Source organism: Ictidomys tridecemlineatus, chromosome 10 (genome assembly GCF_052094955.1).
Source record: "Ictidomys tridecemlineatus isolate mIctTri1 chromosome 10, mIctTri1.hap1, whole genome shotgun sequence".
Taxonomy (NCBI): Eukaryota; Metazoa; Chordata; class Mammalia; order Rodentia; family Sciuridae; genus Ictidomys; species Ictidomys tridecemlineatus.
In genome coordinates this window covers 49,632,335-49,655,878 of record NC_135486.1, presented here as the reverse complement: position 1 = coordinate 49,655,878, position 23,544 = coordinate 49,632,335, and the positions used below count along the sequence as shown (strand labels likewise).

The 23,544-nt window shown below is 46.2% G+C and overlaps 1 protein-coding gene and 1 long non-coding RNA gene across 3 annotated transcripts in view; one reads left to right on the top strand and one right to left on the bottom strand.

The window, feature by feature from the left end:
* The window catches only part of Capn2 (calpain 2), a 52,971-nt gene extending 42,703 nt beyond the window's left edge, over positions 1–10,268 (bottom strand). The window contains exons 1-2 of one of the 2 annotated variants that reach the window (XM_078022899.1): positions 9,877–10,268; positions 4,763–4,832 (exon numbers count right to left, since the gene is read on the bottom strand). In XM_078022899.1, the coding sequence (XP_077879025.1) occupies positions 4,763–4,832; positions 9,877–10,113 (307 nt within the window). In that variant the 5' untranslated portion in view covers positions 10,114–10,268. The remainder of the gene's footprint in view (positions 1–4,762; positions 4,833–9,876) is intronic. The other variant, XM_005326513.3, reaches the window with a different exon arrangement.
* Positions 10,269–10,389: 121 nt separating this feature from the next.
* Positions 10,390–15,884, top strand: LOC120887536 (uncharacterized). Its single transcript, XR_005730823.2, has 3 exons — positions 10,390–10,545; positions 11,842–11,886; positions 12,074–15,884. It is a non-coding gene; the product is annotated as an uncharacterized LOC120887536 (long non-coding RNA).
* The last annotated feature ends 7,660 nt before the right edge of the window (positions 15,885–23,544 follow it).

The following is a 23,544-nucleotide window of genomic DNA, read 5'->3' as shown; positions in this document are numbered from 1 at the left end:
GGTGGACACAACATTTTTGTTGGTATGTGGTGCTGAGGATCGAACCCGGGCTGCACGCATGCCAGACGAGCGCGCTACCGCCTGAGCCACATTCCCAGCCCCATTGTTTATTTTTTTAAAAATAAATCTAAAACTATTCTAAAAGAATGAAACTAAGCTTGTTAAAATTATTAAGGGAACCAATTATAAAGGTAAATTTAAAATTTATCATTTTAAAATTATTTAAAACAGTCAGAAATTCAACTTCTAAAATCAAAGCTTGCGCATCTGCCTCATTTATGTTTATTTTCTCCCCATATATTTCTTATTTTTAATATTTTTAAAAAATTTTGTAGTTATAGATGGACAGCATGCCTTTATTTTATTTGTTTATTTTTATGCAGTGCTAAGGATCGAACCCAGTGCCTCACACATGCTAGGCAAGTGCTCTGCCACTGAGCTACAGCCCCAGCCTTCCCCATATATCTTTCTAATCTTCTGAGAGCTACTACCTGTGTACACGCCAGGTTTGCCTTCTGCCACCTTGATACTTCCTTCCTTGGATTTTTGAGCTTTTCAAAGGCTTTGGCTCCCAGCTCAACTTATTTCCTGTTTCTCCTTTTCCCTTTTCTCCTCCACCCTCTTTCTCTTTTATGATTTGGCAAAAGGACTTTTCACATAGTTGGACTCAGTAACAATCTATGATCCCTTGAATTGGCTCAGGACTCTACAGTGAGCCAAGTGTGTTTGTCTGTATCAATCTCACTTTTCTCCAGCTCTGGGAAGGAAAGCTTTTCAATATAGGTGGCTTTCCATGGGGTTATGCCCTCATAAGCCCAATGTAACTTGAAAATGTTCTGAGTCAAAAGATATTTAATATTTTTTTATGTATCGGTCAAAATAGTAAATTATGTTAAAAACAATGCATGTAATAAACCTAACTTACTAAACACCATAGTTTAATCTAGCTTATCTTAAGTATGTTCCAAGCCCCTTAAGTGTGCTCAGAGCTGACAGTTGGGCAAAGTCATCAAACACAAAGCCTATTTTAGGACAAAGTGTTGCACACCTCTTGGTTTGTTGTTGTTGTTGTTTGGCACTGGGGTTTGAACCCAGGAGCATCCAACCTCTGAGCCACATGCCTGGCCCTTTTTATATTTTACTAAGAGACAGGGTTTCACAAAGTTGCTTAGGGCCTTGCTAAATTGCTGAGGCTGGCCTTGAATTTGCAATCCTCTTGCCTTCTGTCCTTGAACTTTCTCCTCCCGTGCCATTGGGATTACAGGCATGTTTGGCCACTGTGCGTGGCACACCTCATGTATTTTAGTGAATCAATATTCTATAGGACACTGTAGGGGGTGTGTCCCCTCAGGATTGTGTGGTTGGCCGGGAGTTGCAGTTTGCTGTTACTGCCAGGGTCAAGAGAGTCTCGTGCAGCACACATCACTACTTAGGAAAAGATCAAAATTCAAAGTACTGTTTCCACTGAATGGGTATTGTTTTCACACCGCAGTAAAGCTGAAAATGGTAAGCTTGACTATTTTAAGACAGAGACTTCTGTATTCCTATTATATAAAAGAATAAATGAAGCTCAGAAAGGTTAGGTTATCTGCCCAGAGTCACACACAGGCTCATAAGGAGCAAGACTGGAAACTTCACCATCTGACTGGTAAAGTTTCCAGTCTTGCTCCTTCCACCTCTCTGCACAGTTGGGCTGTAGAGAGGGGCACCCTGTGGCCAAATACCTTCCCATAGTTGTTCTGGGAGTCCAGGTCATTCCTGAGGTTGGTTAACAGGGTGACTCAAACTCTGAGGGACCCAGAGAAAAGGCTACGCTGTTCCAACAGCTGTGACAGTACTGTCAACCTTGGTCTCTTTCCCAGGCAGATAGAGGCCTGCTGGGCACAGTGACCTGTATCTTCCAGTCTGGGGAGCTGCCTTGACCTGTGATCTGTGTAGTGGCCCAGTGAAAACCACCAGAAGTAAAAGAAGCTCCAGACTTGGAATTTCCTGGGCCCCTGGGGGGCCATTCCCATTGGCAATCACCTGTAAGCACTTGGTCCTTCCAGCAATTACAGAGCCATATTTGACCATGGACAACACCTGGCTGAGGCTCAGTCCGCATTTTCAGCCTTAAAGGCAGATTTTTCTTTGCTGAGTTTATTCCTCCAACAGCCAAATTCTGCACTGCAGGTGGCTCACTGTCAGCACAGCTCTGCAAAGAGTTTGAATCACTGGAGGGGGGAAGCTTTGAAGCTGAGCCTTCTGGGAAAGAGAGTGAGAGCCCTCTTTGGATTAACCATTGCTGGGAAGCACAGTGAAGGCAGCCAGGCATTGGGAGTGTACAAGTCTAAGGATACCCTCCATCCCCCCGCCCAGGTTCACTGGGTCAGCTGAGTGAGTCTCAGGGTAGAAAACACACACAAAGAATTTCACCCAACATCGATACTCAGCTCAGCACGGTGGCGATCCAGAGGCAGTCTTGGGATGATTACATGAGATAATGTAATGAAAAAGAGCTCTACAAGTCACTCACTATTACACAGGTGACCGTCACAGATATTATTCCATAAGTGAGATGAAAGATGATCTCAAGGAACTTTCTAGCCCAAGGAACAGGGAACCAGGAGCATCTTTAGAAGAGCTGAATGCCACACTTTAGGGAGTCTCTGAGGTTATCTAATTTACCCTCCTATCCTCCAATTTTCAGAAGAGTCAGAGGTTCTGAGTGATCAGTTGGCCACAGTCCCCCAAATGCTGATGTTGCTTCATGTTATTGCCACAGTCCCTGTTCCTGTGGTTTCTGAGCATGTTGGGACTTGGTTATGGTCACCACTCCTTCACCATTCTGAACACAGAATCAGGGTGAGAGTTCAGTAAAATACCATTTACTGTGTAATCTAACTAGGGTCCTTCAACAGAAAAGGCCAAGGGAACAAATGGTTAATGTGGATTAAAAACCACCTTAGAAATTAAGACCTCTTACTAAGAAATTTAAAAAAAGAATTTCAGCTTGTTTTTATTTGATTTGGGGCCTAGAGAGGGCAACTTCTCCCAGGAATGTAAGTTTTGTCTGTCTCCTCTCCAAATGGCCTGGTGATATTTAAATAGGACTTAAATCATGTACCGGTTACTTGCAATTTGGCCCTTAAGATGTTATTAAACTTTTGAAGTAGATGTTTGGTCCAGAAATGGTACTTGGCATTTGCTGTGTTTATCTCTGGATTTTTTAAAGTTCTCAGTGTTGGTCAATGTATCCACCAACTTCCAGCCTTTTTAATCTCCATTTTTTTTCCAACTAGTGGATTTTCCTGGAGAACCCACTTTAGGTGCCTAAGGACCCCTGGTCCTCTATATTTGGTGAAGGAAAGAAGTGGGAGATGGGGGGTCAGAATGTGCTCTAGCATCTCCGTAATCTGCACACAGTTAATCTAAGGTTAGATTAACCAGGTTTTATTCTCTCAGCCCTGAGTCACATTCTCCCCCAGATTCTGTGCTTGTCCTAATGATCTGCACAGGCCTTGATGCCCCTCAGAGGTTGAAATTTTTCCAGACTCCTTCTAGGGAGGCTAGCTTGAGGTTAAACACACAGGTCCTGGGGTCAGGTTGCATGAATTTGCATATCAGGCCCCCGCTACAACTGTGGGTGACCTGGGCATCCTCATCATTAAAATGGGAACATTGATGGTGCCTCAGAGATTTTGCAAGTCTAGTTCAGTGTCTGGAAAGTAGTATATGCTCACTAAATATTAGCTGTTATTATTAGGAGAACCCAGGCCTGCATGAAGTGGGTAAGGAAAGGAGGTAAATTCTAGTTGATGAGTTTTGCTACTGATGGACTTGTTTGGGGAATCTGATGACAGGAAATAGGTTTCTGGTTTATCAGAGCAAGTAATCTGCTCCGATAATTATAGGTCCATATTTATTATGAATTAAAAAAAACACTGAGGGCTGGGGATATAGCCCAGTTGGTAGAGTGCTTGCCTCACATACACAAGGCCCTGAGATCAATCCCCAGCACCAAAAAAAAAAAAAAAAAAAAAAACCCATGAGGGTGGATTCTCTGGGAATCATAAAAATCACAGTCCCAGGTACCACTGCTTGGACTTCACAGAAGGCCAGGGAGCTCTCACCATAAAGCCAGAGGACCCCAAGGGTTCCAATCCTCAGCAAGCACATAAGCAGAGCCAGATCCAGATTTGGCCTCAGATAGCAAGGTCTCAGACCCTCACCCCTCAGCTATTCCAGTTAGTTTTATGTAAACGAACATCCCATAAGCCCTGCTTTTCACTGTTGTGTTGCCATGGTGAGCTGTCTTGCAAACACTGAGTTTTCCCTGGTCCTTCAACTTCCTCTCAGCAGCAAGCTCTCTTGTGTTTCCTCTTCTTTTGTACTAAGTCAGTCCCTTGTCCTAAACCTCACAAAACTGATACCTTACAGTGTCACTGGCCTGGGGAAATCCTCTTACTCAGTCCTTGGCCCAGAGCCAGCCCCATGCATCACTGGTAATATTGGCTCTAGGAGGGACAGAGACCAAGGGGTGAAATCTGAAGCTCCTTGATGTCCCCCCACTGATAGCATCTCTGAAACCTCAGTAACTCACCTAGTGCAGAGGCCACATGAGGTCCCATTTGTGTGCCTCTGCCTGGGGTTGGGGATGGGGACAAGAAATTCCAGGGAGGTTTTGGAAATGGAAATCACCAAGCAGCAGGGAAAGATAGAAGCCACACATGGTCCCTCACTCCTTCTAGTCACAGCCTTGTAGACCAACCCCATCACTTACCCAGGGCTCCTTGGCAGATGTCTGTGCGGGTGGCTCCACCAACAATAAATTGGGGTTCATCGCAGATCTCCTGGGAATGAGATCCACAAAATGCTGTCAGCCTAACAGGTGGGCACTGGTGTTATGAGGGACAGAAGGGAAAGGAAGGAAGTTTTGGGGTCCAAGTCAGAGCTCTGGGCTGTGGTGGGGTCCTTGTGACCTGAGCTCCATAGGTCAGGTCAGGGGTTAGCAGGGGCTTGTCCTGGTTGAGGAGGGCAGTCATTGGACCCCACACAGTCCCAACTGCCTGAAGCCTACTTCATTGGGCCATGGCAGAGAAGGAGTCCAGCCTTCTATGCCAGGCCTTTAGACCCACCCTTCCCCACTCCCCACACTCTAGAGCCACCTGAGCCGCCATGCTGGCGCCCTCTACTGTTTCTTCATGCAAATTGTCTGACTTTTAGAAGAATTCCTCTCTCCCACCATATCTTCCACATTGTCCCAGATTTCCCAGCTCTTTGCCATCCCCTCCAGGAAGCCCTGCTTCATAGGCCATTGGCCCCCATCCCTTTGAGTCCTGTCCCAGAGTCTCTATACTGTGCAGTTGAGAGTTGCACTGTGCACTCTCTGGTGGTGCTCATGGGGGTGCCTCTGGAGGGCAGGGGACTAGATCTAGCCCTCCTGAATTCCTCCAGAGGGCCATGGTACTTGGAGCATCCAAATATTCTGTAGCTGCTGTGTACCAGACACTGTGCATACAGCTTTATGTCAGGTAGCCCTGTCGGGAATGCAAGATGGGTATTAACCCCATCTAACAGGCAAGGAAATAGCTCAAGAAGGTAAGGTGATGTGTCCAAAGTTACACAGCTCAAAAGTGGCAGATGGCACTGGGACTGGAACTTACTGGTCTCAAGCTCAAACTCTTTCCACTCCTCTGCTGCCTCTAATTGATTAGTGTTAAAAACTTAGGGTGATTGTCACAAGCAGTGTGGTGGAAGCCAGCCTTGAACAATTCTGGCCCCTTCCAGCAGCCCTCTCTGAGCACGTTTCCTGCTCATGAAAAGCTCCACCCAAAAGCCACAGAGGAAGTCAGGGCCCAAATCTGAGCTTCTCTTGGCTCTGGTAACCTCAGTTTGCAGGATTCACATCTGCTACGAGAGCTGCTCGTGTATGCCCTGCCCCAGGACCCTACAGACCCTTCTCAAGCAGGAACTTTCCCTGGGTGAGATGGGATAGCCATCCTGGCTCAGATGGTAGAGACATTTCTAGAAGCACAGTTTGCATAGAGCACATTCCTTTCATGCTTCTCCATCAGTTTGTTTGGGGATGACAGGGACAATGAGAAAGCTCTCTGCCAAGGAAATGAGGCCAACTTTGCCCAAGACCTGCCAGCCAAGCACTTTTCCAGAGGATGGACCCTGACTGCACTTGGAGCTATGAGCATCTTTATAGAGAATCATGCTGATCATCTACCACTGTCAGGGACTTGGCCCAGGAGGATTTTTCCATTATGTTTCAGAAGCTTTCTCATGTCATTGATGCATCTCCAGAGAAGTCAAAGTTCAGACTTTGGAGCCTAGAGATGCTTCAGAAAACAGAACCCTGTGTACAGCATGTGGAGGTGTTGAATTAAATATGGGATGTAATCATCAGAAAAATGGGTAGGGGGTTTCAGCTATGGACTCTGATAACCTGATTGTGAATCCTGGAGCTCCTATGATAGTGGAAAGTTACTTTTTGGGGGTGGGGGTGATGCTGGGAATTGAATTCAGGGCCTTCTGCACTCTACCACTGAGCTCTACCCCCAGCCCAAGTTAAACTCTTTTTTTTTTTTTTTTTTGGTACCAGGGATTGAACTCAGGGGCACTTGACAGCTGAGCCACATCCCCAGCCTTATTTTGTATTTTATTTAAAGACAGGGTCTTACTGAGTTGCTTAGCACCTCGTTTTTGCTGAGGCTGGTTTTGAATTCGTGATCCTCCTGCCTCAGCCTCCTGAGCTGCTGGACCAAGTTAAACTCTTAATCCCTCGGTTTCCTCATCTGTAATTGGGGATGACGATGACCAAGGTACCTGCCACAAAAGCTTGTTCTGAGAGCTAAATGAGATAACTGTGATAAGCATTCCCTACATGTTACCTGGTATTATTATTGTTGAAGAGGAAGTTGATAATACCACTGAACTTGGAGATAGGACCTGCAGGTTTGAGGCTGAGTTCAGCCAGCTGAATATAGCAAGTCATAAGCCTCTTAGGGGAGAAATGGGGCCTGACAGCACCTGCCCTTGCTCCTTCTGACTGGCTGTTGGGAGGATCTCGAGTGCCCAAGTTGGATGTTGCTGGCTTTCTCCTCACTGTGGCCTGCACTGGCCCTGGACCTCACTGGGACTGTAGTTGTTTCCTGCTTTGTCCCCTCCCCATCTGGAGTCACTCTCTTGCCAGTATGGTGAAATCCCCTCTGAGAGAGAGCAGTGGGTCCCTTCTTTCTACAGTACTAACTGGCTCCTCTGCCAGGCTCAGCAGGGCTCTGCCCCGCCCTGCGGCTTCCCCTACTCTCACTTCCTCAGGGACCCCGTTTCATGATCTCCTCCCACCTTTATCTTTCATCCCTTCCTCTCTGGTGACTCAACATCTCAACACATTCAAGTTACTCTCTGAAAAAACAGCCTCTCAGATCCCAGATCTCACACTACTTTCCATTTTCTTTCTCTCCCTCTCTGTCTCTCTCTCTCTCTCTCCTCTCTCCCTCTCTCCCTTTCCTTCTCTTCACAGACACCCTTCTTAAATTAATGAACCACATTCTTCTTCATTTCCAGTCCCCTTACTCTGGAGTCTACAGCAATCTGGCTTTTGCTCGACCTTTCCACTCTGCTATGGTCATTAATGACTTGTTTATATCCAAATCCAGTGGAAATGATTTGTTCCCCTTGCCCAACACCTGCAGTGTTCGACAAGGTGGGAGAGGGCAGAGAGGGCAGCAGTAAGGGGTGGGTTCTACCCATGCACAGGCTAGACCTGGCTCCATCCTGCACACCTGGTTGACTGAGCAAGTATGTAACCTTCCCAAGCCTCCATTTTTCAACTGCTTAATGAGAATAATCATAGCACACTCACCCTTGGTTGTGCAGTGCACAGCCTGCCTTCCCACTGCCTAGAATGGCTCTAGATCTATTTCCCTACCTGCAAGTCTCACACGCATTTCCAAGTATTGGGAGATATGCCTGCCCCCGCTAAAAATCTGTAGAGATAGAAATTATCTGCACTATTTGTATTATGCCTGGCATATAGTAGATGTTCAATAAATGCTTACTGAGTGAAATAATAAGTAAAGGAGTGTGTGGATTTGCTATGTACACTATAAAGTGCTATACAAAAGTAAAGTGAACATATTTTCTACTTATGTATCACTTTGACAACTAGAATACATTTGAAACTACTGCCAATCTTATGTTCATTCATTCTATAAGTAATCACTGTCTGTTTTGTCCGTTGATGTATCCTAAGCCTTTGGGACAGTGCCTGTCATATAATAGGCACTCAATAAATATTAATGAATGAATAAATGAGTGAATAAATATTAATGAATGAATGAATGAAGTAGTGAAGGGGCACTGCTCATGCTAGGCACTAGTGGGTATATTGGTAAGTAATATACACATGGTTCCTGCAATTCATTAAGAGGACAAGCAAATATATGTAATTACATTTTGTGTGTGTATGTGTGTTGTTGGGGATCAAACCCAGGGCCTCAGGCATGCTAGGCAAGTGCACTACCACTGAGTTACACCCTAGCCCTGTAATTACATCTATACACTGTGAATGTGCTATGAAGGAAATCAGCAGAGGGTAGTGATACAGAGTAACATCAAGGAGGAAGAGGCTGCTAAGAATGGGCAAGAAAGTTCTCTTTGGGAAGTGGACATGTGACAAAGTTCTAAAGAATGTGAATGAGCCAGATTCCAAAAACTCAGGAAAGAATATGCCTGGCAGGTGAGAGGGCCCAAGGTAAGAAAGAACTAAGCCCCTTCTCTGCACCTGATGGGCCAGAGAAGAGATAATATTTAAGCATCAAGGCTTGTTTTAGACAAAGGGACAGATGAAAGCACAACATGGTTAAATGAATTGCCCAAGGTCACCCAGCAGGTTAGCAAGAATGAGAACCCCAGCAGGATGCGGTGATGCACACCTGTAATTCCAATCACTTAGGAGGCTGAAGCAGGAAGATTGGGAATTTGAGGTCAGGAGAACCCAAGTGCTCCATGTCCTGGTCCTCCAGTTCTTGATAATTAAGGGAAGACTTTATGATAATAGAAGGTGACCAGGAAGGCTCAGGTGTGTGGGAGCAGAGCAGGAAGCCTTATTCCCATAAAAGGAATCCAGAAGTTAGATTTTCTAAGAAGCTTCCTCTAGGTGTGGTAGGAGAAGTCTAATGAGGTGTCCCATAGAAGAGGGGACCACCAGGAGTTCAGAATGGACAAGTAGATTAGACAGCAGAAATTGTCCCAAGGCTTGGGAAGGCAAGAGGACACAACCCAGATCTTGAGGCGCAGGATGATTTGGAAGGGCTTATGGGGTTCCCAGGTGAAGATTCCCCAGCTAGTAGAATGTTGAGGAACCAGCTCCTTGAGCACCTCCGTATCCTTTGTTAGTTTTCAGTGTCAATGTTATGGGAGGTTTCAGCTAGCAGCCCTTTGCAAACAAGAAACTTCACTGGATAAACCTAACCACCACGACTGCCTGAGACCATCCTGGTCAGGAAATGACCAGGCCTCTCTCCCAAGCAGACAGAACCGGAGTTAGACACTGACTTTTTATTCTAGTAGGATATTGTTTCCCAGCATTTTTCTACTAGAGTTAATAAAAGTTCACTCTGAGTTTTTGTGAAGTCTAAAGGCGGCTTGCTTAGAGGTCATGCTAATGGGACTTGGGGGCCCTCATGCCCCTAACCTGTCCTGAGAAGTATGGGTGGTTCCAGGGGAAGCTTCTTTGCATGGAATCTAGGGCAGCACAGAGTGGGTCGTGGGGCCTGCAGTGTTCTGGCTTGGGTCTGCCCTGCCCCAGGCCCTGGGCCATGTCCCCTTATATCCCTAGAGGACTTGCACCCCACCCTGATTGGCATCCTGCCGCGCGCTTCCTACCGTGGGTCGCTTCCATTCGATGCCCCGAGTTTTGCTGGAGTAGGGTCCCAGCTCCTTGAAGCCCAGGGACGACGGCAAAGCAGGGAAGGAGGGGTCCTGAAAGAGCGCCCCGGCCTCCAGGCACTGGTTCCGCAGCTCCTCGTAGTCCTGGTTGAGGTACTTGATGGCTCTCTCGTGCGAGCCCAGCCCCTCGGCCGCCTCCCGGTCCTTGGCCAGCTTGGCTGCGATACCCGCCATGGTGCGGCCCCAGGAGCCCGCGCTAAGCGGGGAGCGAGATCGGGGGGACTCGGAGCACTGCGCTCGGCTGGGGCGCGGCCAGGGCCCGGCTCACTGCAACGGACTGCGGGCGCCGCCGCTGCAGGCGATGATTCACCGGCGGGAAGCGCCCGGTCCCGCGGGGTGTGGCCTCCGCTGCTCCCGGCCTGCTCGGCGCCCGGCCGGGTACGCGGCCAGATCCGGGCCTGCAGAGCGCTGGCCGGACAGCGGGCTGGCGGCGGGGCGGGTGCTGCCACCTGCGGACCGCTCCCGGGATGGCGTGGCCTTGGGCACTGGGCACTAGCGCGTAGGGGTGCAAAGGTTGGGGCTGGAAACCAAACCTGACTGTTAACTTCCAACTTCACGGGGAGGAAAGTTGGGCGAACCCCAGCAATGACTATCCAGGAAACACTGGTGAGTCAGCAGAGGACCGGGGAGCGAAGTCAGAGACGAAACTAGCTACCACTACTTGGGGCCACTTGTCTTAACAGCTCTGCCAGCTCTGCTTACATTGGTTTGTTTAATTTCCCAGCAATTCTGCGAAGAAGGTGCTGCTGCTGTCCCCCAGTTTACAGAGAATACTGGGCCTCCTGGAGGCTAAATGACTAGACCCAGCGTGGCACTAGTCACAGGCAGAACAGGGATTCTAAGCCACCAAGGCCTATTGTAATCACTGGTCAGCTATTTAATCACAGGTAGGGTTGTGTGATCTGACAAACAAAATACCAGTACTCCCTGCTGAATCTGAATTTCAAGTAAATGAGAAATATGTTTTGGGTATGTATATCTTCCAAACATTGCACAGGGCATACCTATACGAAAACAATAGTCTGTTCATCTGAAACAGATTGTACTGGGAGAATTAATGGAGTTCATGTTGGGGGAGCTTGAGGATAATAGAAGTATCTGTGTCTGTGGCCACTGTAACAATCTGCTGGAGAGATAGTATCTGATTTGTAGCTTCCACACAAGACACCCTCACATGTATCTCCTATACTGGTAGAAAAATTTGTGTTTCAGTGGAAAACTACGCATTGTTGAGAGCAGTGATTCTCAACTGCCCTCCATTCCACTCCAGGGGACATTTGGCCTCTATTAAGTAGAAGTCTGGGATGCTGCTAAACATCTGACAATGTTCAGGACCACTCTAAAAAAAAAGAATGCCAGGATCTGGAATGTCACTGATCCCGAGGCTCAGAAATTCTAGTTTAGAACCTCCTTCCAGGGTAGCTGGTTCCAGCCTCCCACTGATTTTGAGTTATTTTGTAGCTCTGAGGTATAGGTAACTGTAGCAATGAAAAATCATTTTTTTCTATAGCTATGCAAATGAATTCTATCCAGTGGAGAGACTGTTTTACCCTCCTGTGGAGTAGCCAGTTTTTGTCTATTTGCACAGTCATTTCAATATCTTTTACTCCATATAAATATGTGCCTCTTTAACTTCTTTGAACCAGTTAAAGCATCTGCCTAGTTGCTTCATTTAATTGTGTTAAATGTTCATTTTATATCTATATGAAATATATATCATTTTATAGCTACATGAGAGTGTTCATCTTATATCTATATGAGAGTAATGATTTTACCTTTAAAAAATTATCTATACCAATATTAACCCTCTGTTCCTATCTATTCTTGTCTTTAACCAAGCGTCCATAGTAGCCTGTGGCTTAACCTCTGCTTTACTCCACCAGGTATCTCTCTTTCCTTCAGGTCCCTGAACTCTGCTTGCCCCAAGTCTGAGCCTTCATACAAAAGGTACAGCATGCCCCCTCCTGCTTGAAGCTCTCTTGGGAATTGGCTGAACACTTTTTCCTGTCTGGCCCCAGTGGTCATTTTCCCATGTTTGTCTAGCTTCCCCTCCAAAGATTCTGCTTATCTCTGTTTGCTTCTCCTTTGCCATACAAAAGAAAATTCTTTGCTTTTTTTTCTGTTTGATTTTAAGATGCTGCAAATTCCTGAGCTGGAATGATTTTTCTACTGCAATCGTCTCTCTAATGAAACTCTCCTAAGTCTAGGTTTGTTTTTGTTGACATCCTCCAGTTGGTAAGTCTCGGCCTGCTGCCTGAAGGAGGGGTACGCTGTCTGCCACCAGGCTCCATCATCTATACCCTTGGATGAGATGGGACACAGGCAATCATTGCTAGCTCACAGGTTTCTGGCACAAGGATTTATGAAATCATCACAACTGAGAACAGAAAAAAGAGACAGCCCTAGACTAGAGGCTGTTAATTTGTTCCACTGTCTGATTTCCATTGGCCCCACCCTGATTCCTCTGGGCTCTGGGTTTTGGGGAGAAAGCTTGTCCACTTGCCCCATGTGGCAGAGCTCAGACTTCTCCCATTGATTTCTTTAAGGACTGCTTAACTCTGAAGGAAGAGCCTCCTCTCAGACAGCTGGGAATAGTCCCCTCCCAAGCGCTGTTAGCAATAAATAACTGGGTAGACTAGACCCATCCTTCAGTGAACTCAGAAGCTTCGCACAGCCTAGGGCAGAAGAGCCTCCTGACTCACCCTGAACTTCCTCTTCCCCAGCGGACATAACACCCTCCCTGGTGCAGTCCTGGTAGCTGACCTTGCCAGCTTCTAGGGCAACTGTGCACAGGACTCCACTCCCTAATGTCTTGGGCTGTCTGTAGCCACTGCAATCGGTTTGGAAACACACACAATGATTATTGCCCTCACCATCTGGATAAGGGCCATTTTTAACCTGAGTATACACTGTTCTTTATGCTCCCAAGCCTCTCCCATGATACGATCTCACAGAGCTGGCCAAGTCTCCTCTTTCTCTGACGACATGATCCCTTTCACAGGCACACACAGGTGAAGGTGGACACACACACCCTCAGTGGAAAACCCTCCTGGAGTGAGTCATCCAGCCCTGAGGGCAGTTGGGGAGTCAGAAGCAGCTGGGGAGCTGGGAGTATCCAAACCGCCAGAGTCTGGACCCTGGCCAGAGAGAGAGAGAGAGGCAGTATGAATCTCAGAGGAAATGTGGAGGCCATACTAACTCCCTGGGCCTGCATGTGTCAGAGGCACAATCTGCAGGCCCAGGAGATACTAATTGAAGGTTCCACTTTAGAACAAGCACCTCTGGTTGGACATCTGCCTGTGCTAAGAGTGCAGCAGGGTTCTTTACACACGCTCCACCACAGTCCCCAGAGTCTCTCCCCTTCCAGCTCAGGAGGACAAAGGGAATGGCCAGTGGAGACTGAGGAAATCCTGGGCTTTCCTCCCCTCCCTGTTTCAGATCTGTGATCTGAATTCAAAAGAGATCAGAGAGAACAGGAATTCCACAGTGTCATAAAAAATAGTTTGGGACTGGTGGTAAAAGGCTTGCCTAGCATGTGTGAAGCCCTGGGTTTGACCGCCCCCCAACACCACTAGAAAAACAAATCAACAAAACAAAACATCTCCTACCCCAGTTGGGCTTGCAAGGAAATTTCTTTTTCATTTAGAGTAATTATAGGGTTTAGTCTTTCTTTATGACTGGGAGGGAGGTGTGATATTGGCCTCTTAAACACCAATAAGCAGAGAGGGGGCTTCTGGAGGGATCCCAAGGGCTGAAGAGGAGATAGGATGGGCTTCTCCCTGGTGTTGCAAAACATTGGAGATGCAGGGCACAGAAGGTGAGAGGGAAACTCTAGATGGAAAGCTTCAAGCAGACCATTTTCCTGGGCCCTTTGTCTGTTTCCCATCTGCTGGAGCCCACCGTTGCCAAGAGGCCAGAGCCCAGCTGCTGCCTATCACCCAGCAAATATCCTTTGGCAGGATTTTCATAGCATTGGGGGTGCTATGAATGACTAACAAGGACTTTGCTAGTGATAAGTTGTATCTTGTATTTCTGGGGTTTCTTGCTATTTTCAAATATCAGCAAAGGAAATGCCATCTACTTTGCGGAGTTCACAGAGGGGTTAAGAACGTCAACTCAAAATTTTTGCAGAATTGTTTGTGGAACTGCACAATCTTTAGTGTATCATTGTTGTCATCATTAGCAGTGACACTTTTCTTCTAAGGGCACACAAGTGAGTCCTTGAGGTATGGCAGCAAACCCTCTTATTTCCACACTCCTTGATGTAGGGAGAAAATGTAAAGACGTTTACTTATCTCCCTTCCATGGGAAATGATGAACTCAAATGTCAGCATAATAGTGTGTAGAAGAGGTGTTGCCCTCGCCAAGTAATTTCTACTACTACTAACATCCCCAAATCCCCCAAATAAATAGTTTCTAAGCCAGAAGAAGATGCCTACTAAGCAAAACTAGCTACAAGTCCCCAAGCCACCCCACCAATTCCATCTACCATTCATGTATTTTCCATCTCCAAGTCCCTCCCATGTAGAAGTTCTAGAACTGTCCAGATATATGCTCAAGGCCAAGGTGGCCATCTGTCACTCAGCCTACCTGAGTCTGCAGTCTCCATAGTCAGAGTGTAATTTCCTCCAGCACACTAACTGTGGCAGAAATGGGTGACCCTGTGCTGCTCAGCAGCCTTCGGCAAGTGCGAGGAACATGGGGCTTGTTAAATTGTGATTTGGGTAACCACATTTTGAGAAGCATGGCTTTACCAGATCTCTTTGTTACTTCATCCAATTCATTCCTTCTTGGTCAATCATTGTTACCAGGGAGGGATACTGAAAATACAGTGTTGTCCCTGGGGCAGGAAGTCTGTGCTGTGTTAACCACTAGTTGTTTAGTGGATGGACTGGAGGCGGAATATGGAGGTTGCAGAGAAGGGGCTGAGGGGTCAGTGAGGGGGCAGGAGGGGCTGGAGGGAGCCACCACCTGTTCTGCTCTTTGCATATGACAGTCACACAATTCCATCACTGTTAGCTTTCCTGAGATTATCAACTTATAAGGAGAAAAGGTTTGTTTTGGCTCATGGTTTCAGAGGATTCAGACCATGGTCACTTGGCCCTGTTGCTTGGGCCTGAGGAGACATAGTACATCATGAGGGGAACATATGGGGGAGGAGGCCTGTTCACTTCATGGCCACCAGGAAACAGAAAAAGAAAGAGAAGGACAGGGCCAGGGTCCCAGGATCCTCTTCCAGGGCAAGCCTCCAGTGATCTATCTTCCTTTCACTAGGCTCCACCTCCTAAAAGTTCCACCACCTCCCAAAATGCTACAGATTGGCTACAAAGCCTTTAGCATTTAGGTCTTTGGGGAACATTTAAGATCCAAAGCAAGCTGAGTGCAGTGCACATGCCTGGAATCCCATGGCTCAGGAGGCCGAGGCAGGAGGATCATGAGTTCAAAGCCAGCCTCAGTAACAGTAAGGCGCTAAGCAACTTAGTGAGACCCTGTTTCTAAATAAAATACAATATAGTGCTAAGGATGTGGCTTAGTGATTAAGTGCCCCTGAGTTCAATCCCTGGTACATTCAACCCCCACCAAAAAAAAAGAAAAAAGATCCAAAGCAGTCTTTCTTCCTGTCTGGTTGGAAAGATGGCGTCCCACAAGAAAAGCACTGTCTCTACTGCTCCCTCTTGCAGCTCCATGACTGGTGTGATGTGGAAAGGCAAAGGCAAAGGCATCCCTGGGGATTCAGCCGAGAAGCAAGTACAGATAGATGGCTCGGTGGTATTAAAGTTAACCTAACAATATTGTGTGCATGTATGAATATGTAACAAAATCCCATCATTATGTACATTTATAATGCACCAATAAAAATGTGGAAGGAGAAAAAAAAAAGATAATCAAGGAGTGCTTTTGAGCTTGGTTATAGAAGATCAAACTGAAACTACCAACTGCTTTCCTTTCTCCCAGCGCACTGAGGATGCTGCTGATTTCGATGAAGTACTAGGGATTAAATCCAGGGACATTCTACAACTGAGCTACATCCCCAGCCATTTTTACTTTTTATTTGAGTTGCTGAGGCTGGCTTTGATTTTGTGATCCTTCTACTCAGCTTCTGGGATTATAGTCAATACCAGATGGAAACGATGTGGATCCTTTGTCATGTAGACATTGATCATCTTCATGTGGGCTGGCACTAGTTCATGTACTGTTGTTCATTCCTCACCCCAGAGTTTCTGGATTCTCAGTTGAGTTACCAACATGCTGTTGAAGAATCTGTTGTTCTCATTTACAATCCTATAAAATCTCTCCAAAGGGTCTCTCTCTCTCTCTCTAAAGGCATACAGACTGACTCCTAAACTGATGGAAGTTTGTAAAGAGAAGGATTTTCCTCCTGAAGCATTGGAAAAGGCAAATATCACCTTTGAGCACATGTTTGAAGAAGTACTTCTGTAATTAAAAATTCATATACATATACATACACACACACACACACACACACACACACACACACACGGGCAATAATGTGGGAGCTTGAGAAAAAGTCAGCTGTTGAAGATGCGTGTGAATTGCTCAGCCTTGCTAGTAGCAGTCATTTGGGGAAGAACCAACAGTTGCTGATGGACAGAGTGGCTGAGATGAGGCCAGACTAGCTAAATACAACACACACATGAGGAATGCCAGTGAGTAGCAGCATCAGAAACATTAGTATCAGCAGCATTGCCAACAGGAGAATATGTAACATCAGAGTACAGGAGAACCCACTCTCTGAGGAAGACCTGCCCCAAATCCTCAAGATACCCCAGACCCCTACCAGGATTGATCTGCTGCTCACGCAGTATTCCAGATCATTGTACACTTGGGGGACATTAGGACTCACTCTCAAGTTCTTAGGATGGAGTTCACCGCCCAAAATTTAGGCAAACTCTTCATGGTCCAGGCTCTCCAAGAATATAACAACTAGCTGGGTGTGGTGGTGCATGCCTGTAGCCTGTAATCCCAGAGGCTTGGAGGCTGAGGCAAGAGGATCTCAAGTTCAAAGCCAGCTTCAGCAAAAGTAAAGTGCTAGGCAACTCAGTGAGACCCTGTCTTTAAATAAAATACAAAATAGGGCTGGGAATGTGGTCAGTGATTGAGTGCTCCTGAGTTCAAATCCCCAACCCCCCCCCCAAAAAAAAAAATACAACAATTAGCTGGGCACCATCTAATTGTGTTCTTGAAGAACCTGAGTCAACCCAGTGGTCGCCTGTAATCCCAGTGGCTCAGGAAGCTGGGATAGGAGGATTGCAAGTTCAAAGCGAGCCTCAGTAACTTAGTGAGGCCCTAAGCAATAAAGTTTAAAAGGAGTAACATAACACTAGGGCAAGAATTCATAATTGCATATTGAAAAATATAGAGGATTCATTGCTGTTTTTGGATGTAATGTCTTTCTAGCCAGTACTAATAAAAGAAAAACCCAAAATCTTGAAAAAGAAAATGAAAAGCATGACAATCACCAATCATGTTGGGTTTCTGTGTTTCCCTTGTTTTATGACAGCTGGGACATATTTCTGTATTTCTTTCCTCTATCCAATGTTGTATCCTATCTGGGGTTAGATACTATTTTCTTGTAGTTGACCTCCACCTTCCTTCCAGGCCCAGGGCTGAGCCCAGAGACGTCCCATCATTGCTGCAGCCCAACTTGTTCTAGGGTCCTATATTCTACTTTTCCTGTTTTCCTTCCCTCAGCAGTGGACCCCTTTGGTATCTGATAACATGGTCGTCAATGTCAAAGTGACCATGTTCAGTGGCAGCAGTAAGAACTGGCTCAACGGTGGATCTGAGCCAAGTATCTTTGCCTTTCTAGGCCTCAGTTTGTTTTTTCTTAAAATTAGGGCTAATGACATCCTTGGTGCTGATAAAGTGCTCCATAATTCTCAGATGGGAGGACTTTTATACACACACACACACACCACATGTATATATATATATATATATATATATATATATATATATATATATACTAGGGCAATATATATATATACACAAATATATATACTAGGCAATATATATGTTTATATATGTATGAATATATATATATATATATATATATATATATATATATATATAAATTTTGGGGGGTGGGGAGGTTACTGGGGATTGAACTCAGGGGCACTAAACTATTGAGCCACATCCCCAACCCTATTTTGTATTTTATTTAGAGACAGGGTTTTACTGAGTTACTTAGAGCCTCACTTTTGCTGAGGCTGTTTTTGAACTCATGATCCTCCTGTTTCAGCCTCCACAGCCACTGGGATTACAGGCATGGGCCACTGTGCCCAGCTGAGACTTATAAATATAGCTCAGGTTGATGGCAGAAGGCAAGCGAGTCCTTGGAGTTTTCCTTCTGTAGAATTAAGCCCACAGTATAATTACTGTGACTTTTCGCAAATTGAGATCCATATGGCCAAATCCAGGACTGGATAGAACTTTAGAGATGGCCCCATCAAGGTCTGCATGGGCAGCAATGGCCAGCCCAGAACCTCTGTTTTATAGTCATTGGCTTTAGCAGCCTGGGAAGAACATGTTCGGATCACAAGGCTTTACACATATTGATTCACTTAATCCTCACAATAGCCCAGCCAGCTAGATCTTGCCATCATTTCCACAATTGCAGATGAGCAAACTGAGGCACCAAGAGATTCAGTAATGTCCCCAGGGTCATCCAGCCAGTGCATAGTGGAGTTGGGATTTGAATGCAAGGTTTTAGTCAAGCCCCTTTGCCCTAGACAGGAGGCAATGCGGTTTGCAGAGTGGAGAGAGACAAGGACACATTGTCATCTGTAAGTGAACACTGCAGTGGCCACAGTCACTGATGACTTCCCTGATTCTAACTCCGGTGAAGTCCTCTCAGTGCTTTCTTCTGTGTCTTGTGGCCGTCTCTGACCCTGTGCCTTTCTTCTCCTTGAAGACCTTTCTTCCCTCTGCTTCCATGGATACTCCCTGCCTGGATTCTTTCCCACCTTCCTGGCTCTTCTTTCTCTGCCTGCCCCTTGGTGTAGGTGAACTTGCCTCTTTGTGCCTCAAAACCTGCCTGGTGCAACACCTCCTCTGCTTCTAACTTCCAATCACAGGGGCCTCTTGTAAATATGCAGCCGGGGCTTGGGGTGGAATAGCCAGGATGCTTCCCTTCCCTTAATATATATACATTTATATACCGGGGAGACTTTTGATGTACTTAGAGATACTGCTTTTCAGATTATCAATCTGGATCTCAGGCACAGCTTGTTGAAGTTTGATGCTATCCCAGTCATTCTCCATAGGAGTTAGATTCCTAGAAAGACATTCTTTGACATCAGCCTCCCTCCCCTAAGGATGAGCCAATCAAGCACAGAGCCCCTTCAAGGCTGCATGAGACTGAGCATTAGGCCTCTAAGCTCCTTCCTCGATCACAAAGAGGAGCAGCCTATCAACTCCCAGGAGAGATGATGGAAACCCTGGCTGGGGCCAAAGAAGGGAATATTCCAAGTGGGGCTTCAGAGCTGAGTTTGGGTCTGAGTCACATCTTAGCAATGCGGCCACACAGCTTTTGAGTCAGAGAGGTGAAGATTCCTCAATTCTTCACTGCAAAGAGTGAGAATCACAAAAGCACAGGCTCCTGGGTGGGAAAGGAGGGCAGGACCACCTCCTCTCTTGTAATATAAGCACTATTGTGGCCCATGGTGGAGAAGGAGGGACTGTGACAGCCCAGGGCCCAGGAGTGCTAGGGGAGGGTTGGTGCCAGCTGGGGCTTCTGAAAGGGTCCCTCCTGCCAGCTGCTTTTCAGGCTCGGCCCAGTCTGCCTGGATGCTGGGTGTGTCGGGAGGCCTAGTCACTCTGCCTGACCCGGTTATGCTGGGGAGGCCTCGCTTCCTGTCTCCTATTCAGAAGGGAGTGCCTTAGAGCAATTTCTTTCCACCCCAGCAGTCTACAGACTGATCAAAAATGCAAGTCATGTCAAGACTAAGTGCTCCGTTAATTTGGATCCTGCGATGTGGACTTGAATATAAATCAAAAAGCACAATAGTGGATGATTACAGCTGTCACTTAGCACTTTTTATGTAACTTCTGTTCCAGCACTTATCACCTGGTGCTACAAACATTTACATGTCTGAGCCCCCACTGGCCTGTGAGTTCCTGAAATGGAGAGGCTGTGTCTTATTCACCTTTGTGATTTTGGCAGAGTGCCTGGCACCTGGGGGTGCTTTGGAAAAGCTTATTGGATAAAGGATAATAGGCACAAAGCTTTTCCAAGGCAAAGCTTGTTGGCATCTTTCATGCCAGTATTATAGATGTTTGGGTGGGAGGAAGGCTGCTTGGGCCCTGTGTCCTGCTACAGGGGCCCCTGGATCGAGAGTTTAATAGGAGCCCAGATTTCATACCCAGCAAGATCAGTCTGTGTATACAGTAGGATGGGTGCATCATCCCTTGTTACAAGAGAACTAGATTCCTTTCTCAGGGTGGGGTGCTGTGTCTGTAGGAGAAAGGTAAGAATGCTCCTCAAAGGCTCTGAAAGAACTTCCTGTCACTCCTTCCTTCCTCTCACTCTCTGGGGCTGGACTGGCCCCACCAGCTGGTGCTGGTGCTGGTGCTGGTCTGGAGGAGCAAGGAGAGGAGCCCAGAAAATCTTCAGGGAGTGTGCTTGGAAACAGATTGGCCATCAACACAGGACTTCTCCACCCCACTGTCATCCGTAGGGACATTTGGAGGCCAACAAGAAAATCTTAGAAACCAGAGAATCCCCAAGAACTCTTGTAATCAACTATGGGGGTATGGGAGTGGGAGGGTGGGGTGCTGAGTGTGGTGAGGTACTGTGACGAAGGGGTGTCAAAGAAAATATATTCAATGATACTTGTTAAAGTATAAGAAAAACTTGCTTTTGGACCATCATGATAGGCGTAGGGATTTTTGCTGAACTCTGAATGTGGTATGATCAAGTGGGAATTTACAGCCAAGGAGCAGGGTTAGGATTAGTGGATGAGAAATTCATAAAGAAGAAACAACAGGGGATCTGGGATTGTGGCTTAGTGGTAGAGCGCTTGCCTAGCATGCCTGAGGGACTGGGTTCGATCCTCCACACCACATAAAAATAAAAACAAATAAAAGAAAGGTATTGTGTCCATCTACAACTAAAAACAAGAAATTAAAAAAACAACAACAACAAAAAAAGAAGAAACATCAGGGGTAAGGGGTATTCTCCATCAATGCACCAACAGGATTCTTGCTGAAGACAGGTAAAGATGATTGACATCCTTGGAAAAATGGTGGAGGATGAGGAACCCCATTAGTTAGATAATAAGGCTGACCAGAGATGGAGGATGGAGGATGAAGAATTCTTGCTAGACTGACTTAGCAGGATTCTTTGCTAACAGTGGATTTTACAAGGGAGTGCACAGATGGGCCTAGAACTTTCAGGGCTTGACCAAAGTTTGGTAAAGCAAAGAATCTTCAGAGGCCAGAGAAGGTCAGAGGTGAGGCACCGGATGATGTAGGGCTCTATAAGGGCAACAGGGTGATAGAATCTGGGAGATCAAGAGAGGGCCCTCATTTCCCCCATATTGAAGTTTAAACACCCAAGAAACACCAAAGCAAGCTTAGAAAACAAGTTTTATTTAAGAAAGGGACAGAGATAGCAGACTTCTCTAGAGAGAAGTAGGGCCCAGAGCTGGGTGCTGAAGGACAGGAAGGAGCTGCACAGTGTTATCAGGATGAGTGCATCATCCCTGTTACAAGAGAACTAGATTCCTGGAAGTGCAATCCCGAGAGGTGTTATCAACTCATTGTCTTTTCTTTGATAACCAGCCCTCATTTTCTCAACTCCCATCATTCATTACCTACACTGAATGCCCTGATCTTCCACCCCCGCCCCAGTTTGTTGAGGAAAGTGACATTACCTGTCCCCCCAGGCCAAGTGGGGCAGATTTCTTTTTAAGCAATGTGAGCATGTGGGGATCAGCACAGTGGGCCCATTTTATAGAATTATTCTCTTAACTTTGTGTTCCCACTAACCTCATCTATTTGTTCCTTAAAAGGGGAGGGGGGAGGAGGAAGGGGGTGGTGAATTGGAGGGTTAAAGATGTGGGCATGGTGGCCAGGTTGGTCAGGGAAGGGGTAGGATCCGGGCAGCTCTGGTGGAGAGGATGCTTGAGCCCCAGGGCAGGCAGGCCCCGAAGCAATGAAGGCTCTTTCCTAGAAGCAGCACTCTGTTCTCAGGATGCAGATCTCTCACCCCTTCCATCTACAGCCCTTGTCTGCCCTTCAAGTTGGGTCCTGGAGAAGACAATAATGCTCTGTGGTTTCTCCCAGTTCTCCTCAGTCACAATGACCACGTGCCCATGCATCTCTGCACTCCTAGACTGATAGCCCTCATTGCAGATCAAATAACCCTCTCCACCATTTGTGGAGCTGGGATGATTTCTTTGAGTATTGAGAGTTTTAAATATTACTAAGATTTGCTGAACAAATAAAGTCTTTCCACCAAAGTCATGCTCTCCACTGAACAATGGTGAGTGACATCACAATGGTCAGAAGGCAAAATGGTGGCCCTGAAGTCCTCTTTGATGTTGCGTTGGCTCCACCATGTGGCAAAACTCAGTATTGTTGCAAGTCAAGAAAAATCCTTATTGAGCTGTTGAAAAGGAAATCTTTGTCTCAAAAGGCCTTTTATACTTTTCTGCATAAACAACGAAAGCTAGCAAAATATATTGCTATGTATCAGTCATTGCTCCTGATATAAAAGCCTTCTGGAGTCTGATATTGAGTCCTCTTTCTTTCTTTTCATCTATCCATCCTCCATCTGTCTATTTGTCTTGTAATCTATCTGCCCATTCACCTATCTTCTAATCTACCTATCATATATGTGTGTGTTTATATATAAACATTTTTTTTTGGCACAGGGAATTTAACAGGGTTGCTAAACCACTGAGATGCATCCCCAACTCTTTTAAAATCTTTTACTTTGAGACAGGATCTTGCTGAGTTGCTTAGGGACTTACTGCATTGCTGAGCCTGGCCTTGAACTTGTTATTCTCCTGCCTCCTGAGTTGCTGGAATTACAGGCCTGTGCCACTGCACCTGGCTATATGTTGTTATCATCATCATCATCATCTATCATCCATTATTTGTGACTAGGTATGTGCCAGGTAGAATATGCCACATACATTGAATGCCAGGAAATGTGGCTTCAACCATGAACATGACAAAGCACTTTTCTCACAGAAGATATGAACAAGTAAATGGGCAATTACAATTCAATGTGGTAGGTGCTAAGGTGACAAATTAATTATTGGAATGCTCATTCCAACTTGGGGAATCTGGGCTTATTTCACTTAGCATAATGTTTAAAAGGTTATCCATGATGTAGAATGTGGCAAGATTTCTTTCCTTTTTAGGGGGAATGATATTCCCTTGGCATTCACTGAGGAAACCATAAGCCGAGGCCTGAGAGCTGAGTTCGCCTCAGATAAGGGTGGGTGGCAGGTGGGAGAGGACAATAAGGGGAGGGAGTTCCAATCTGATGGAGTAAGACTGGGCTGGAAGTGGAGAGAGGTTTACAGTGGTGGGGATGTTGAATGCAAGATGGGGATGGTGGTGGGAGAGGAG